Source organism: Ursus maritimus, unplaced genomic scaffold (assembly GCF_017311325.1).
Source record: "Ursus maritimus isolate PB19 unplaced genomic scaffold, ASM1731132v1 scaffold_3, whole genome shotgun sequence".
NCBI classification, from domain to species: domain Eukaryota; kingdom Metazoa; phylum Chordata; class Mammalia; order Carnivora; family Ursidae; genus Ursus; species Ursus maritimus.
The window spans coordinates 12,866,513-12,885,984 of NW_024425563.1; the positions used below are offsets into that span (position 1 = coordinate 12,866,513).

The 19,472-nt window shown below is 44.0% G+C and overlaps 1 protein-coding gene across 2 annotated transcripts in view; it reads right to left on the reverse strand.

Moving 5' to 3' along the window:
- AGK (acylglycerol kinase) overlaps positions 1-19,175 on the reverse strand; it is an 81,100-nt gene extending 61,925 nt beyond the window's left edge. The window contains exons 1-2 of one of the 2 annotated variants that reach the window (XM_040643922.1): positions 19,025-19,175; positions 16,208-16,325 (exon numbers count right to left, since the gene is read on the reverse strand). In XM_040643922.1, the coding sequence (XP_040499856.1) occupies positions 16,208-16,308 (101 nt within the window). In that variant the 5' untranslated portion in view covers positions 16,309-16,325; positions 19,025-19,175. Of the gene's footprint in view, positions 1-16,207; positions 16,326-18,661; positions 18,795-19,024 lie in introns of those variants that run through there. The other variant, XM_040643923.1, reaches the window with a different exon arrangement.
- Positions 19,176-19,472: the final 297 nt, after the last annotated feature.

A 19,472-nucleotide genomic window follows, 5' to 3' on the forward strand; every position in this document is an offset into this window, starting at 1 on the left:
TAATAAAATCTTTAAAAAAATAAAGGAAAAGAAAAACGCAGTGGATAACTGAGGAAAGAGGTTAAGAGCCACTTCCTTATCCCCCATCATGTCCTTGATGCTGCTTCCGTGCTCTCGGCAAGCTGCAGTTTTGCTCTTCCTAGAGGACACAATGAGCTTTACTCCCACAGGGATCTGATCGTTCTGCCCCCTCTCCCTTTTAAAAACTAGAAGGCCAAGCACAGTACCACCCACCCCTTTACTCCACCACACACAGAACTGCTTCTCTTTCTTCCTTCATTATAACTGCCTTGAATTCATGGATAATTCACCATTTTCTCTTCCACAGCACAGACTCTTGTAGATAAAAGGTACTCAATAAATAACTGTTTAATAAGTAAGTGGCAAATGTTTGAACAGGAGAGATTGACTCAAGGTGCTCACAGGCAGGCTTTGTCCTGTAGAGGAAAACTGAAGGTGATTCTTTATAGGAGTATTTGGCATTCTCGAACCAACAGATCAGCCGGGATAGTTCTTCACTGTGATTACCACCAAAGGGCAAGAGGAGAAATCGCTGTGGTGCAGCAGAGGACGAGAAGTGAGAACAGTCATGGCAACCAGACCAGATCAAGACCTACGGGCACGCACACACACGTGTGTGTGTGTGTGTGTGTGTGTGTGTGCATGCATGTGTATGTGCGTTCAGGGTCAGGGTAATGGACTAGAACCATCTAAAAAGCTAGATGAGGAACTCCTTTTGGTACACCAGGAAGCGCCACAAGAACTGTCCCAGTGGCTGAGTCTGGTATCGGAGAAATTCTAGATTGCTAATGGGGCAAGAATCCGAAAGTGAATCTAAGACCCTGTTACAAAAAAAAAAAAAAAAAAAAAAAACTGTCTATAAATTCCAAGCCTATGCTCTTTCTACTACATCATGCTGCCTCCCAAGAGATTCAATGTTTAACACAATTTAAAACGTAGTCGCATCAAAAAAGGTCCCTGAAGATCTATCTGCTCAGTACTAAAATGCAGGTTCTCTGACTGACTGAAACCAGAAGCTTCTGGATTAGCAAATGAAACAATTTGCTGATGTCACTCTGCCTGAGGCTTTAGAAGAAGATGAACATGCCTGCTACCACAGGAAGTGGGATGCTCACAATTTATTCTGAGCCATAAAGGCTTTATTTATTACTTTAGGACTGCAAAATAAGATAAGTTGTTATTTCAATAACAACTTTACATGGAAAGAAAAAAATCCTATTGATCCATCCTATTTCCCAAAAAAGATATTTCCCTCGACAGTCTAGAGGCAAACCGTACAGCAATTTCTACCACCAGCTTCTCCCTTGGTGCATGCAAACCTAGTTTCTGCTTTACGCAAAACGGATTTCAAGTTTAGATGTTTGTAACAACTACTTCAACTTATCTGAGCTTCCTAGAATAATTAATCATGATATTGCCAGTAGTGGTGCCCACGATTGTCTGTAGAATAGCCCGGATGGAGTGGAAACGGAAGCACGGACCGGAAAGAACCTTACAGAAGAGATTCCCTTGTGTGCAGGGTGAGGGAGCTCTGTCAAGTACACATCGCCCCCGCCCACCCCACACCCCGACTCCCCACCCAAACACACAGAGGCTGCCGCAGCGAGGAGCGTCACACGTGGGATAATAATGTTCATCTCTGCCCGAGAGAAAGACCTGTCACCAAGGAGGAAGACAGCAGCCCTGCTGAAGAACACACTGGATCTTCTGGACCTCGAGATGCTCAGTCGGGAGAAGTAAAGGGGCAGAGTGATAGGTTGCAAACTCTAGGAGAACAATAAAGACGTTCATGACTTTGAAAAGGATTTTAAGGCCTTCTGGTCTGGTCCCTCCACTTAACCAGACAATGATGTTCCTTCTTGTTCTCCAGGCCTCCCCGTGATGTGCTACCTGCCGCTTCAAAAATCTGTATCTTCTTACCTCTCCCAACCACAAGGAGATAAAGAAGTTCCCTAATGCCAGGAAAGTATCAAGGATCGAGAAGAAACCCTATTGATAACCATACACTAAGTGCTGACTGTCTTCATTTCAGTGCCCCTTAGAGTGGATGAAAGGAGAGATGATAAAGTCTCAGACAAGCAATCGCTGGCATTCAAATTGTCATCCCTGTTGCTGATGGTGAAGTTTAGCAAAGGAAAAATAAAGTTAAGCCTACCATCAGATGTAAAGGACAGGGTATGGTACCACTTCAGTCCGGGCTAGTGAAAATTCCTGCATTCAAGAATTTTGAGGTCAAATGGTACCCCTGGATGGATTTCTTTACTTGGTGCTATATTTCGCAAAATACAAGGATCAACATTTTTTTTTCTTTTAAACATTTTCGATAACAATATAAAGCACGCCAAGGGCATTTTCCCCAGAACTGTATTTACTAAAACAGGAAAAGGAGGAGGGAGGGAGGGCACCAGTCACTCAAGTCCACAGTCAACAAGAATGGATAACTCAGCACTGAAATTAAAAATCTAGGGAAAACAGCTACTCTTGTACGTTATACACAAGGTACTCTCACCTACTTACGCAGGTAAAGGAAAGACAGAAAACAGACTGCACAGAGTTTACATCAGCTATTCGGGAAGAAAGCGTCGGGAGTGTCCCTTCTCACCCTCCAGGGCTACCAGCTGTTCTCTATAAAGCACAGGCATAAAGGTATGGTATAGACTCTGGGCTCTAGGATACAGGACAGACCTTCTGACTTAGCAACTCAAACTGGTCAGCTACTGTGGTCGGTTTCTGCTGATCCACGACACGTACGATTTGAGATGTCGGTGACTACCTAGAGAGGACTTAATTTCAGCACCAGCTCTGATTGTTCTCTCTGCAGTGCCTGGAGCAGCTAATGCCACTGACAGAAAGAGCCCTAAAAATTATGTGAAATCAACAAAATTTAAATATACCTCCTGCCCTTCCAGTTCAGTCCTCCCTACCCCACCCTCCACCATAAACATATGGGAAAGAACACAGATTTTTTTTTAAAGAAATCTGTTTTTCAAATACAATGACAAAAGAGCTAAAAGGAAAGGGAATATAATTAAACTTCATTGCACTTAAAAAAAAAAAGTTCCCCTATTCCCTATCAAATCTGAGCTGACAGGCATGTTATTTAATTGCCCATAAATGAGCTTCTTTAAATAGCACCTATTAATACCCCCAAACTTTCGCATCAGCTTGTGCAGAAAGAGAACCTTGAAATGGCTGAAAAGCAATACGAACTGCTTTCTTAAAACGACAACAGAATGTGAAATGAGGAAAAGCTGTTGAGGGAAAAAGCCCTCCCTACCTTCCGCCCGTGCCGAACCAGCCAGGCCCTAGACCACCAACTGCTAAGCCAGAGGCTAATCCGAACTGATGTCAACGTCAAACATCTGCTTTGTCAGAACCCCCCGAGATACAGAAAGATGAAGCCCAAGACGTTACTGAAACCATAATCTGTACCAAAAGAAATAATACAGGTCCAGTCAAGTGTGGCTCATGCATAATTTACCCCTGGAATCTAACACATTTCCCCCCGGATATGCTGTCAGGGTCTCAATTCCAACGTAGCTAAAAGGGAATAGAATAATACCTCCTCCTTAAACCAATTCTCCCTGGCGACTTGCCTCTTTCTGTATCACCAATTATCCTAGTCCTGAAACCAAAAAAATGACTTCTCTTTGTCTCCTTCAACCAGTCAGTCCATCCTCTAACGCCAGTAACAGCTAGCATTTAGCGAGGGGGAGCCATGAGCCGGGCACGGTACCAGGTACTAGGACATGCAGCAGCTCACTTCATGCTTATACCTAACCGGCTAAGCAGATCTCATTATCCCCATTACCCCAGAAGGAGAGCGAGATGCAGAGGCTAAGCGCATTAAGCGGCTTGATAAAGGTCGCAGAGCTAGTAAGTAGCGAAAATGCAACCACACACAAGTCTATCTGCCTACAGCGCTCATGCCCCGGCATTACTCACGCTGTCAAGCCTCGCTGCGCCCATTTAGTTTTCCACTCCCAACGCCACCACTCTGGTCTGGCGTCTCTTAGCTTCTGTGTACGCTACCAAAATGCGCACCCCCCCCCCCCCCAGCCTTCCCAGGCCCTCCACTCCAGGGTCTCTCGCCGAGGGGAGCCGGACTACTTCCTGAGCCCAACTTTGTTCAGGACACGCTCCTCTCCTTACACATCTGCACCGCGTCTCCACTGCTCACCAAACACTATAAACTGCCTACCAAGACTTCCAGAATCGGGCTCTTCCCCCCATTCTACTGAAAAAAAATCTAACTGTAGTCTATAGTGAAGTCAAACTCTTGGCCAATCTCCAAAAATACACTGTGCATTTCCATTTTCTGCCTACGCCCCAGTCATTAATATCACCTAACGCACTGTCTCACTCACTGAAGGCCCAACTCAAAACACATCTTTGTTATGATGCTTTCTCCGAGAAGGGTACAAAAGCCAGAAGAGGAAAAGAAGTGCTATTTCTGATGCAGTGCTTTCTTTGTGCCTGGCTCAAAGAAAACTCAGCATGACAACCTGAGCAGATGGGTTCTACGCTCATCTCTGGTTAACAAGAATTGAAGCACAGCGATGTTGCGTAGCTGGCAGGTGTAAAGTCAACATTCTAACCCATTTGGTCGCGCCTCCTCTTAACCACGTGGCTCTAGGAACTCTCAGAAGCGACTGTCTTGACTTTCTAATGGGTGGACTAAGCCAATCGCCTCTGAATGCACCAATCGACCTTCATATTCCCCAAAACAGGACAACTCAACACCACGTACTTCCTGACATGCTACAGTAAGAAATCCACAACACATGGGGCTCCTGGGTAGTGCAGTCAGTTAAGCATCTGTTGATTTCGGCTCAGGTCATGGTCTCAAGAGCTGTGGGATAAAGCCCCGCATTAGCCTCTGTGCTGGGCACAGAGTCCACCTGAGATTCTCTCTCTCCCTCTCCCTTTGGCCCTCCCCCAGCTTGCTTGCACGCTGTCTCTCCCTCTAAAATAAATAATTTTTTTTATTCTATAACACATGTATGAAACATTCTTGCACCAGAAAATTAAACCTGAATCTAATTATGCCTCCGGACCAGGGCTCCTCAAACTTCAGTATACGCACAAATCCCCTGGGGATCTGGTTAAATGCACATTCCGACGCAGTCTAGGCTGGGGCCAGAGATGCTGCATTTCTAATCTGTTCCCAGGAGTAACAGTGTTGCGGGGCCACAGCCCATGCTTTGGATAGCAACGCTCTAGCATCTGGGTCTAAACACCAGTTTACAAGACACAGGAACAGATTCAAAAACTCAGGGCAGGGCCAAGGCTACAATGAGGAGAGGGAGGCACTTGCCTCAGGTGCAAAATATAGGCCAAGAAACACAACGGAGATAAATATGTTAATACAATTTTAAAAATCAAAATGGATGCAGAAGACCCACGATGCACACAATATCACAGTTTTCACTGAAGAGAGAACCAGGAGCACTGGTTCTTCCTCTCGCTTCAGCTATAGGACTGCACAGCACTGATCGGTGTAAGCTATCCCCCAAACCTCGAGCATGAAAAATTCTCCAGGGCAAATGCAGACCTGCCTGGTTTCAAAAATAAACACTATGGAAGCAGGAGGGGGTTAGAGTTTGTGAGGCTCAAGAGACAGGCACTAAATGCAATGTGTGAAAACTTGTTTTGATATTGATTTGAACAAAACCATAAAACAAAGAATCAGGATACTAGGTAAAATAGAAACAGGCTGTATATTAGAGGACACAAAAGATTTTTAATTTTGTTAGGTTCATCATAAGGGCATGATTTTCTTTAAGTTCTTACTTATTAAAGTATATAAGCCAGAATTTCTGGAATCTGCTTTAAAATACTCCAGAAAAAAAAAAAAAGGAAAGGAAATGAGATTAGTAAAATGTTGATATTTATTGAAGCTGGGTGATGACACATGGGGATTAATTATCCTAATTTTTAGATGATTAAAATGTCCATAATAAAAAAACCTTAATCCCTTATTTCTTAGGCACCCCTAACATTTACTTTGTACCCTCAAACAGGACATAGCACAGAGTGCCTCATACATCTTTAATAAAAGTAACTGCTTTTCTTAATCTGTGCCAGGAGCTGTGAGCATATCTCCCAAGTGTCACAATAATGTTGTCAGATAGTGTACAGGCGAATAAAGTGGAGTTTAACAAGCCGGAATAATGTGCCCAAAGTCACGCATCCAGCAAGTGACAAACGGAAGGCCCGGACCCAGACCCGCCTGGCTCGGAAGCCCAGATTTGAAGCACTACATTGTAACATCTGTCTTACGTCCTACGGGGCTTATGGCAGAAGACAGCCTTGGTTTACGGTTCTTCATTGTTCTCATGCTCCCTTAGACACAGAAGCCATTTCAAGAGGTTAACACGAGGACCACCTGGTTTGGAATCGTGACTCTAATACTTATTAGCCGTGTGACCTTGGGCAAATAACTTCATCTGGCTGTCCCTCAGTTTCTTCATCTGTATAGGGCTATTAATCTCAGGCCAGTATGAGATTAATAACCATCTCAAAGTTGTTCAGAAGATAAAATGAGTTAATAAACATAAAGTGCATAGAATGGTGTCTGGTACGTGACAAGCACTGATTAAGTGTTAGTGATTAATATCATTACTAAGTTCTCAATAAAACTGAATGACACTGAACACACACAACCCCCCCCCCCAGGCCAACTTACAACCATCTATTTTTACTTCTTCTAAGCAATTGTTTTTGGCCACAGACCTTGAAAGGTGGGCTCCCACCCAGCTTTTGAAAGTCAATGTGTAATAATCAAGATTACTGTTTCTATATTCAGAGGGAAAAAAACTCCAATACTAATAAAAACCTAGGGACACATGACCCAGGACCATCACTACAGTATCATACTTGCTTCGCAAGTTTCATATTGAGGGATGCACAGTGTTTACAGGATTTTAAAATCTCCAAGAAAGTACCAGGAAGTCTGGCTGAGAAGCTAGACACCCATAGACATCAATAGGGGGGAACGTGGGTCACAGGCCAAGGTGGGTGGCGGAACTGGGGCCAGAGCACAGAGCCAAAGGACTCGGCCGAACGCCAGGGGCCAGAACAGAGCAAGAGCGGGGCTACTGCTAACTGCTGAGGCAAGAGTTTTAGTTGCGATGCGTGCCAAGGCTGACCCACCAAAATCACAGGGAGAGAAACCAGAGCCAGGATAAGCAAGGACGAGATCCCCCATGATGAAAGGAACAATCCGAGCTTGAATCAGGTGCATGATGGCGCAAAGCAAGCTAGCTGTAACTGCTTAGCCCTGCCTCTTTGTGGTTATGTTCTGTCTTCAAACTACACCTTCCAAGCTGTCTTGTTACATGTGTACGGTGGAATAAATATGACTGAGAGGTTATCAGACCATCTGGCAGACCTCTGCCTTCCTTCCCCACTAGCTGTCTCTCGAATCATTCACTGCCCAGTTACCAGAAGTAATTCATTTTAACTCAAAAAAGTACTGAACATATAGTACATCAAATTTACTCACCATTACTAGCATTGATTGAACCCTTAGGTCTACCAGGCACTATGCTAAGAGCTTTACGGTTACCCAGTTGATCCTTCAATGACCCAGAGAGGTACTGTTAGCATCCCTCCATACGGGTGGGCCTACGGCTTAGGGAGCCGAGGTCACGCTGCTAGGAAGTAAGCAGTTCCGTCTGCTTTAATACTACGCTGCCTCCTTTCTCCTGCGCTTTTTATTAGCAGATTCTTTGCTACTAAAAGGGTGACAAACAGAGGAGGGATGACTGCAGGTAACTACTGGCATAATGAACTAAAGGACCTGGAACATAATCTCCCCCAGGGAGCCCAGAAAGCTCAAGAAGAGCAGTTGCAGAGGAATGAGCAATACTTAGATTCTCTTTACTCTCAGCAAACAGGGTCATTTCCTCCTCTTCAATTGCTCTTACGGAGTCCTGAGAGCAGTCCCTGCTGCTCCCGTCGACGCCTGCAACCAGCTGTGGGGAAGTTAGGCAGAGGGAAAAGCATCACAGGTTTCTTTCCTCGAAACTGAAGGGAAGGGAGGAAAAAAAAAAAAAAAAAAAAAGGAAAGGAACTCTCAAGGGAGAAGAAAACTTACAGTAACAACGGAAAAGAGCCTGCAAATAAATAATACCCGGGTCAAAAGACAAATTCAAGACAGCAACCAAAAATGAGGCAGATAAAACTAAATATGTGCAACTTTTTCAAATTGTGTTGCAGAAAAAAACTTTTCCTTAGAAAAACCATGACCCTTATTAAAATCTTAAAATCAATGTTAAAATACAGGCAATTATTATTGTCATGTGAATCCTCTATCAGGAGATATTGTTTTCCTTTCAAAGAGAACAAAAAAGTCAAATGCACATAATAAAACAATTTGTCTGTTTTTTAAAACGAGTAACGTTAAGATATGACGGTCACCGGTCTTAGAAATCAAAATCAAGTAACTTAAAATTCTCTAAGATATTAACAATCGTTATATGCTTATCTTCTAGATACTACTGAGCAGTATCAAGGCATGAACTACAGATAAATCCAGCAGCGCGGATGAATCTCAAAGCCACTGTGGGGAGAGGAAAAAGCCCTTCAAAAAAGAATGCATGTGGGGCGCCTGGGTGGCTCGGTTGCTTAAGGGCCTGCCTTTGGCTCAGGTCATTATCTCAGGGTCCTAGGATCAAGCCCCGTGTCGGGCTCTCTACTCAGTGGAGAATCTGCTTCTCCTTCTCCCTCTGTCTCTCCCCCAACTCATGCTCTCGCTCTATCTCAAATGAATAAAATCTTAAAAAAATATATGTATTATTCCATGTATATAAAGTTCTAGAACTTTAAAAAAAAAAAAAAGAATCTATGGTGGAGAAAAAAAAAATCAGCACAATGATTATGTCAGGAGGCAGGGGACAGGGACTGACCATGAAGGGACATGAAGAACATCTGGAGTGATGGCAACATTCTGTATCTTGCTAGGAATCTTGGTGACACATGTATGCACCTGACAAAACTCAGCCAATGTACACTTAAGATCTGTATATTTCATAGTGTGTTAACTTTATAACATAGGGGAAGAAACACTATAAGCAAATACTGAACTCTAATTACTGATATGCATCCTCAAGCATTTAGGTGGAAGTGCACCAACATCTACAGATTACTTTGAAATGCACCCAAAAGTAAGACAGGGAAGGATGGACAGATGGACAGAATGGGTGATGAAGTAAATACAGTAAAATCTAGAATCCAAGTAATAGATAGGCAGGTGTTTATTGTAAAATTCTTTCAATTTTGCCATAAGTTTCAGTATTTTCAGAGAATTTAGGAAAAAATATTCATCTCTTTCTTACAAACAGGTAAGGAGGCTACAAAGGGAAAGGCAGGGTGAAAGGGAGAGAACAGTAAGCAAAAAGGGGGTCCGACAAAGCTATGAACAAAGACACCCACAGAGCACACAGAAACAACCAAAGACACTCAGCAAGTTTCGAAATGAGCGTCTTGGTCCCTGGGCAGCGTGTTCAGTTTTTACCACTAATGTACAGTAAATGCTAGTAAATGTGTCCTAAGGGCTTTATTCCACTGGAGCAGTTAAAGCTGCAACAGGAACATAAGAGCAGAGTTCTGATAAAGTTATATGAAAGCAGTTAAAAGACAGTATGTGTCATTAATCAATACAGCGGAACTTACACACTGAAGTGAGAACTGTTCTCCAAAGTGGTCACCAGCAAAGGACATGGGGTTTTGAGTATGATTTCTCTGGGTCCAAATCCCCCAAGTTACTAATTTCTCTGAGCCTCAATTTCCTAACCTAGGACATGGAAATCTTACTACCTCTCTCACAGGTGATTCTGAGGCCTCTGTGAGACCGTACGATTAGAAATAACTAACCCAACTCTGATAAAGAATAATTCTTCAACACATTGCTGAATAACTGTTGTTTTTCTTTCCTCTTCGTCTAATAATGCCACCCCTGTGACACATTTTCTGAGTTACCAGCCAAGTGAAGAAGAAGAGTGGAAGTGCTTGTGGGGGGTGGGAAGAACACATGCAGAGGTAAAGAGAGGGAGAACAGGGAATAGGCCTTCTTTTAGAGGCCTCTGGAACACAAGTCAAGCTTCTGGGCAATGGAGGTGGGACGGGAAGGGACCAAGAAAAGACTAGAGAGGAAGACGAGGGCAGAGTCACAAAGGGCCTTCTGTGCCAGACTGAAGAACTGGGTCTTTGTCCTCTAGGCACTGGAGAGCTATTTACAGGTCATCTGCAGAAGAAGGACATGATCTGAGTTCCTCTTTTGGAAAGAATATTCTGATGGCTGATCGTATGATATAACTCCAGGACCCCTATTTGCAGACAATGTCAAGAGAAGTAAGGACCAGAACAATAACTATGACTCCAAAATCGATACACCACACTTGAAAACAGTAGTGTGATTACGATCAGCTCGGTGGTGTGTGGAATGAGCATCGAGGAATGTAGGAGAGTCCAACATCAAAGAGATGAGAAGAGCTAGAAGACACCCTGCAGGTAACGAAAAAGATACAAAGAGAACCAAATGTGACAGAAATGGACTGAGAAGTATCCACTGAACGTGACAACTAAGAGGCTATTAATGACCTTGTCAAGAGCGGGTTCAATCAAATGACGAAGGAGAAATCAAACTGTACTAAGCTTATTCTTAAGTGAAGGCAGAGACTGCAGATGTGCACGCTTTCAAGAACGGTATAAATGGAAGAAGAGAGACAGGGCAGTAAATAAATGGAAATACAAAGTTGAGAGAGGACACGTTCAAGCCCCACTGAGTTCGACAAGTAGGAGGGAAAAGTAGGTAGGGTGTGAGATTAAAGACGAAGTGAGGCAGGGGATAACCAATGAGAAAGAACAGGATTGAGATCAGCATTGGAGGGGCTGGTCCTGGGCAGGAGGACGGCTGACCTCACCCAATGAGACAGAAAGGAAGAATATAAACGTGTGTGCAGGGAGTGGGGAAGAAATAATGTTTGAGACCTGGAGGAAAGGTAGCTGGCTGGGGAAGGAGAGACAGGAAGAGTGTTCCAGGAGGGAACGACATCGGTAAAGGCCCTCCAAGGAACCCTGAAACAGAACTTCATGGAAAGTGAACTTCTTCCAAAGTGACCTGAACATTCCATAGGCTAAAGTGTAGATGTGGGGAGGCTGGAGATGTGTACACATGGGGCCAAGTCACGTACAGTTGAGTCTAAAAGCAATAGCAATCTGCATTTTTTCAAAGATCATTCTGGCGGGGGGCCCAAAATTAGATAAGAAACAGGCAAGAGTAGATGCGAGAAGAGAACAGTTAGGATTATTTTGTAAGAATCCAGGCAAGGGATGACGTTATGGTGGTGGTGACAGTGGAACAGGCAAAAGCAATCAAACACATTCAGAGATGTAGAACAGGCAAAATCTGCTTGGGATGCATAACCCGAATGTGGGGAAGGGGGATCAAGCACAAACAGGGGGTGATGTTCACATTTCCAGTTTGGGAAACTAGAAAATGGTGAGTGGTGCCAATCACTGAGAAGGGCAGGTGTGGCAAGAAAGATCTGATTTTCAGTCGCTGAGCTTGAGGCATTGGTGAAGCGTGCAAGCAGACATGTTAAGTAAGCAGTCGAAGACATATCGGTCTGGAGCTCCGAAGAGGTCTTTATGGAAACGAACCTGCAATTACCCTTGACAGCTGGAAACCGCAGGCATTGGGAGTAGAAGAGATTACACAGGGAGAGGACACAACGTGAGAAGACGGCCTGTGGCGGAGTCCTAGTGAACCACTTCCCTCAAGCATGAGTGGAGGGGAAGAGAACACGAGGAGAGCAACAAACACCCAGACATCGAGGAGGAAGAACAGGAGCCAGTGAAAGAAAGTACTTCAAGGACATTCAACTGTGTCTAAAGCTGAGCTGTCAAAAAGAATGAGAACTAAAACCGGTGAGAATAATTCTAACAAAGACTGGGTAGGATAGAGAATGAGTAGGTGGTCAGGAAGCAGACAAAACCTATTCAAATGGCCTACCTGCGAAGAGAAGGAGGAGGGACAGATTGAAAAGGCAGGGAGGACATGTAAAAAGTGCAGCTGAGAAGTGTGCGATGTGTTGGATCAAGAAATTACGATAGGAAAAAAGTGAAGAAAGCAGGGAAGAGTGACAGATTTGGAAGAAACTGGAGGGCCCAAGGGACAAGAAGTCTATGTAATACTGAAAAAGAGGAGTAAGGTTAGGAAATGAATAATGGCAGACTGAAATGAGAGACTGGGACACTGGAGCTCCAGATTTCAGAAGTGGAACCGGGGCAAGTGATGATAAGGTTCTCAGCCACCAAGGGTAGATGGAGCTGCAAGAGGGTGGAGTAGCAGTGGACATCCTGTGACTAGATGAAGTCAGGGAAAGCGAAGGACAGGCTGTTATACGGGTCATCCGCATCTAGACTCAGAGCACTCAGGAAGACAACAAGACTCAGAGGGAAAGGACACTGGTAAACCCGGCACTGAAGCCTAAAGTAGAGGAGATCCCAGCGGGCTGGGAGGTTTAGTTATAGGGTATAGCCAGACGTGAGCCTACAAGGAAAAGAGAGGTTTATAAGACGATGGAAGACTAATGGTTTGGAATAGGTACTGAGGGGCTGAGAGAATGCCAACCGCACCTTACAACCCATTTGAAGGGGCAAGGCAGCTCCTATTCAAGAGAGCCGCAGGTAAGATTTTCTCAGGGAAGAAACTAGATTCATATAAAAGAATGTTAAGACTGTCACGTAGAAAGGATGGGGATATATAGAGAAAAGAGAAAAGATAATAAAAAGAAACTACATGAACATAACCAAAGGCCACATAGGTAAAGCCCACAGAGGATATCATACTCAACAGTGAGAAACAAAGCTTTTTCTCAAAGATCAGAACAAGACAAAGATCTTGCCACTTCTACTCAATATGGTTTTGGAAGTCCTAGCCAAAGCAATGAGGCAAGAAAAAGAAATCAAAGGCATCTAAATTGGAAAGGAAGAAAAATTATCTGTTTGCAGATGACATCTGAAAATTCCAAACAACAGAACAAATTCAGCAAAGTTACAGAATACAAAATCAGCATATAAAAATCCACTGTTTTTATACACTAACAATGAACAATCCAAAAAGGAAATTAAGAAAATCATCCCGTTTACAACAGCACCAAAAAATAAAATATTCACCCAAGAAGGTGAAGGACTTATATACTAAAAACTATAAAACACTGCTGACAAAATTTAGAGACACCAATAAATGCATGTTTGTGGATTGGAAGACTTAATATCACAAAAATGTTCAGACTACCCCAAATAAGCCACAGATTTAATGCAATCCCTATCAAAATCTCAGTGGCATTTTTTGCAGAAAGAAAAAAAAAAATCCTAAATTCATATGGAACACAAGGGACCCAGATTAGCCAGAAGAATCTTGAAAAAGAACCAACTTGGAGGCCTCACACTTCCTAATTTCAAAACATATTTCAAAGTTACTAAAGCTGGTGGTATTGGCACGAACATACAGACCAACAGAACAGAGAGTGAGTGAGTGAGTAAATACCTTACATTTATGATCAACTGATGTTAGACAAGGACACCAAGACCACATAATAGGGAAAGGGCCAAAACGGATTAAAGACCTAAATGTAAGATCTAAAGCTATAAAACTCCTAGAAGAAAACACAAGGGAAAAGCTTCATAACATTGGATCTGGCAGTGACTTCTTATGACACCAAGAACAGAGGCAACAAAAATAGAAATAGACAAATGGGATTACATCAAACTTAAAAGCTTCTGAGCACCAAAGGACACCATCAACAGAGTGAAAAGGTAACCTATGGAACAGGAGAAAATATCTGCAAATCATGTATCTCATAATGGGTTAAAGTCGTCCTATAACTTAACAAACAAAACAAAAACAAATAAAAAAACCCAAGGAACTTGATTTTTAAAAATGGGCAAAGGAATTGAACAGACATTTCTCCAAAGATAAACAAATGGCTTCTAAACATTGCGCAACATCACCAATCGTTAGGGAAATGCAAACCAAAACCAGAAGATGCTGTATCATACCCATTGGGACGGCCACCATTAAAACAAAAACAAAAACAAAGTAACACGTGTTGGTAAGGATGTGGAGAGACTGGAAGCCTCCTGCAGTCAGTGGGATTGTAAAATGGTGCAGCCACTATGGAAAACAGTGTAGTGCTTCCTCAAAAATTAGAACTACCCTGTGAACCAGCAATCCCACTGCTGAGTATATACCCAAAAGACTTGAAAACAAGATCTAGAAGACATATCTGCACGCCCAAATTCACTGTAGTAGCATTACTCACAATAGCCAAGAGACGGAAGCAACCCGAACGTCCACCAACAATGAACAGATAGAGACAATGTGGTTACATACATGCATAGAACAAAATATTCAGCCTTTAAAAAGAAGGAAAGCCTGCCATGTGCTACAACAGTGATGAACCTTCAGAACATCACACTAAGTCAAATAAGCCAGTCACAGAAGACTAATACTGTATGATGCCACTTACCCCAGGTACCTAAAGGAGTAAAACTAAAAGAAACAAAGTAGAACGGTGGTTGCCAGGGGCCGGGGGCGGGGAGAGGAAATGGGGAGTTGTGTTTAATGGGCACAGAGTTTCAGTTTTGTAAGATGAAACAATTCTAGAGCTCTGTTGCACAGCAATGTGAATATACTTAACACTACGACTGTAAACTTACAAATGGCTAAGGTGACAAATTATGTGTTTTCTACTACAATTTTAAAACAAAAAGACCACATAGTACTACACAATACAGGAGAAAACTTTAAGAAAAGGAAGAGCAACAGGACAATAAGGATTTGCATTTTGAACACACCCGGGAATGTCAAGAGCAAAATGAGGCCTCCAGGCTCCTACTGCATTTCTGTTCAAGCTGTTTCAGACCTAATTATTAGGGCGTCCACAAGACATCCTGAGCAGGGCACGTGGTTATTCCCTCAAATCTTCACCTAACAGCAGAAACAGCAGCGATCCTCCGGGTGTGGGGGGGTTCTTCCTTCTTGCATTAGCTGCGGCCTGAACTGGGGGCTCCTGCAAAGGAAATCCTAGTTCCCACGGGGCAGGAGGTGTAAGGACTCAAGGGTGGTCAGAAAAGGGAGAAAAGGCACACATTATATATTTCATACTCCATTTGTCGAAACATTTTTCTCCACTTTTTTTTTTATACTACAAATTTAAAGCTTCTTGGGTCTGCTCTTTACATGCTGGCTAACGGAATTCAAGCACTGAGCTTTGAGAATACTTAGGGGGGGAAGTGGGGGGATATGTTCCCTTTAATCTACAGCTGCAAAAAAAATTAGACACCATGTTTCATCCTAAAATGATCTCTGGCGGAGGGAAAGGTGAACGGAGGCAGTTTAGAAAAGTATCAGTACGAATCTCCTTTCCACTGTGGAGACGTCCTTTACAAAAGCCGTTTTCTGTTCAACGAAGCAGTCATTTGAGACACCTGGATGGACTGCAGGATGTTGTTAAATACTTAAGATGTAACCCTTAATCCCCAAAAGACGACAATTTAATTGGCTCTCTTAATTATTTATATAATTTTTATACAAAAACTTCCTTTAAATCTTACTACCACGTTAAACCAGAAGGGAGCTCTGGCACTTTCTTCTCCCTTCATGCCTGGAGGCTAATAAAACCCATGGCTCTTGAATTCCTTATTCAAACAAAAGGTGTGAAAGTCTGTCTCATTTAAATTAACCCAGGCTAACGGTATAAATGTGGAAAAGCCCCGGGGTTGGAGCAAGCTGATTCCACCAAGGGGCCAACACCAGTGGTAACAGATCAAGAGACTGTAGTAAGAAACTGAAGGAATAAAATCGCAAGGAGACATAGGAGGTCAATCCCTGTCTACTAAGAACTTGGGAGGGGACGTCCCTCTCAGCTTCCGATCTCACTACTATAATCTATTATCTACTGTCCTCCAGTGCTAATAGCACTGCTATAAAGTTTTCCAGAACTGGTTACAACAAGAAGCCTTTGTCTTTGTAGTTTTAACATTTATTTTTCTTCTACACCACAATGTTTTACAGAGACTAGCACAGCTGAGCAAGATTTTGACCCCAGGCCCTTTTTCTAGATGGTTTTGTTGTTGCAGGTGAAGGTGGGGGTGGGGGCTGGGAGATATTTACCAGTGTTTTTCATACAGCCAATGGCCTCCCCATGTCAGCAGACAGATTCCAGCTGTCGTTTTCTTCCAATGATTTCTAAGTGTTTTAAAGAACACGGTCATCTTCTCCTAAGGATTTCCTAGGTTAATAGAGGCAGAAAAAGAAAAAGGTAAGTACCCAAGCTCACTGTGTAGAGGCCCCCTGACTGCCTTCCATCCACCCGTCCTCTCTGTTTTCCTTCCGCCACTCCTGTTCCTTCTCACCACTTCTCTGGCCTCTTTCCATCTGCTCCCTTCCAGGCTCATCAACTTTATCTTCTCACTGCCCACCTGCCTTTCTTCTTTCTTTCTTCAATTCCTTCTACCTAAACTCACTTCTTCCCTCTCTGCTCACCTGAACCTCACTGTATTAGAAGCAAGCAGAGAAATGCAGAGGAAATTCCAGGCTTTCTGCTTTTTCTTTCTCCCTACAGTCACTATACCACTGTTTCAGGGTATTTGTCTATTATATAAAAGGACTCAACAATAAATACTATAAAGGGCTTATTCAAAATAGAGGAAAACACTAGCCCCTCAATAGGAAAATAGGCAGCAAACATGCACAGAAAATTCAAAGGGCAAATGCAAATAGTTGTGTGAAACGGTTCAACTTCCTAGGTAATCGAAGACATGCAAATTACAAAGAATGAGCACTATTCACCTCTAAAACTAATAAAATTTTACATGGTCCTATTCACTGAGGACAAAATAAAAGGAGACAGACACTCTCATGCACTCCTATAAGCAAAGTAAATTCACACAACTTTACTAAAAACCAAGCGACACTACAGATCCTTATTTTGTTTGTTTTCTTCACAGCACTTATTTAATGAATCTTATTTGCTAATTTGTTTATGAGCTTATCTCCCTGGAATGTCAACTCCACAAGAGTAAGGACTTGTTCTGGTCACTGCTGTATCCGCAGGGCCTAAAATAAGATCTGGCACATAATAGCCATTTCACAGCTACCCGCTGAATGTCCCAGGGTTCAGGACATACTACCCCAAAATACGGCAACTTAGCGTATTGGATATTTTAAGTTAAAGGAGTTTGAGACAATGGCAGAAGCAGGAAGGTCACTCTGACCTCCCCACCTGACCCTTCTTCCCTGAAATAGGTCATAAAACCCTCATCTATAAAGTACCCTCCCTAAGCCCAGAAGAAAGGAGCATCATCTCTGAAGACAGAGGAATGCCAAGAAGAATCCTAACAAACAGGCCTTGCTAAGTTTCCCGTTTACTTCAATTTCCTCATACTCAACCTAGATATTCCTTCACGACTGTCCACACCTTCATCGAACCTAATTTTTCTATCCACCAACCACCAGCCTACTTCTTGGCTACAAACTTCACTTGCCCACTTGTAGGAGGTGAGAGGGGAAACCAAGTCAGGTTTGTACTTGGGTGACTGATTGAATGAGGTTTTCAATCATTAGATGGAGTGTAGGTTTGTGGAGAAAGGTGGCGCGTCCAGTTGAGATCGTGAGTTTGAGATGACCGGAGGATATCCAAGGGGATATTCAAATGATCAGTGGATGTCTGGCTCTAGCAGTTTGAAGCTAGGAGAAATTGGGTAGAAGATACAGATTTGGGACTCGTCAGTGTGAAGGAAGTCAAGTTTGAGTGCAGATAAAAATCACCCAAGGCAAGGGTAGAAAGCGGGAAAACGCCAATCCTGTTACAGAACAATTTGAGAGTCGATAAAAGTCTGTTTACAGGCCATCCATGATCCAGTGGAACTCCCTTTTTGCCACAAAATAGTGATTCCTGCATAAAAACGTGGAAACATGGGGCAATGTTGTGTAGTGAAATGAGCAGTGGTGCAAGGATTCTGAGGCCTAGATTCCAGAGTGGCTTTATCACTTCCTGACACTGAGAGCCTGGCTAAGTCATTTAGCCTCTACAANNNTCTCTTTCCCTGGTAGTCAAATGAGAACACACCACCTGCTCTGATTAACTCGGCTGGCTGTTAAAATCCCATTTGATGGGGTTGTGGATGCACATTACTCATTAGTAAGATCAGGATACGACACCTGCTCTGATTAAGTCATTTGGCTAAAAAGATCACATCTGAAAGAACTGTGAATGCACTCTGTAAATTTTTCTGGATTTAAGTTGTCATGGCAATGTGCAATATATGAGCCAACAATGCATATTCCTTCTGAGTACCCAGCAGAATTCGTATTCCTCAATCTCCGTTGAAGTCTAAATTTTGTATGTTCAAATTAACATCTCTCCTCTGTGAAGCAGGTTGGCCGGCTGGTTGGTTGTTACTGGGTTGGTTGTTTTTTGTTTTTTGGTTTTTTTTAAGAACTCCCAAATTCTAATTGTATTGGGCCCTCCTCACCCGCAAGGTGGGGATTTTCTCACTAGACTGTGAACCCCTCACGGGTAGGCGCTGTCTATGCATCTCTAGCAAACACAACCTAGTAAAGCACCTGGAATGAATGAACCCATCAATCCATCAATCGATCAGACACGATTCTCCCCGTTTTGCACATGAGTAAGCCGAAGCCCAAAAGGGAAAAGCGAGTAAGGGTCACTCAGGGCAGCGACAGCTCCGGGCCCAGAACCCAGGCCAGCTGACTCCCAGAGGGACACCCGGGACCCCGCCATCCTGCGGGGCCCCGGCTCCCGTCCTCCAGCCGCCCGCACCCGCGGCCCGGACGCCCGGCCCCCGCGGCCCCCCGACCCCGGCCCGGGCGGGCTCCCGCGGCTCCGTCCCGCGCCCCCTAACCCTCCGCCCGGCCCCGCCCCAGCGGCCCGCGCCCGGCTCCCCGCCGCGGCCCCGCGCCACTCACCCGGCCGCTCCCGCTCGCCGCCCTGCCTTCCTGTGTGCTCCCTCAAGCTTCCCCCGCGCTTTTAAGGGAAACCGCGCCGCCGCCCTCGGGTTCCGCTGCGCCTTCCCGCCGCCCGGGGGCCGCCTGCGTTTCTCCTTCGCTCCTTGATTCATCCGTGCATCCCTTCACCCATCCGTTTGTCGCTCAGCAGTGTTTTGTGGGAAGCCTACCAAGCAAGGCAAACAGTTCTAGGACCTGGCACTAAATCGGAAAATAAATGAACAGGGCAACTTTAGATCATAAGTACGGAAGAAGCAAACAACGAGCCGCGTGATACACAGGAGTGGGTGGGAGAGAACTACTCGAAATCAGGCGGTCGAAGTTAGCCCTTCCGAGGAAGGGGCGACTGATGTGAAGGAGAGGGAGCGGGTCCCTCAAGACCCGCGGGAAGGGAGCGCCTGGGGGGGGG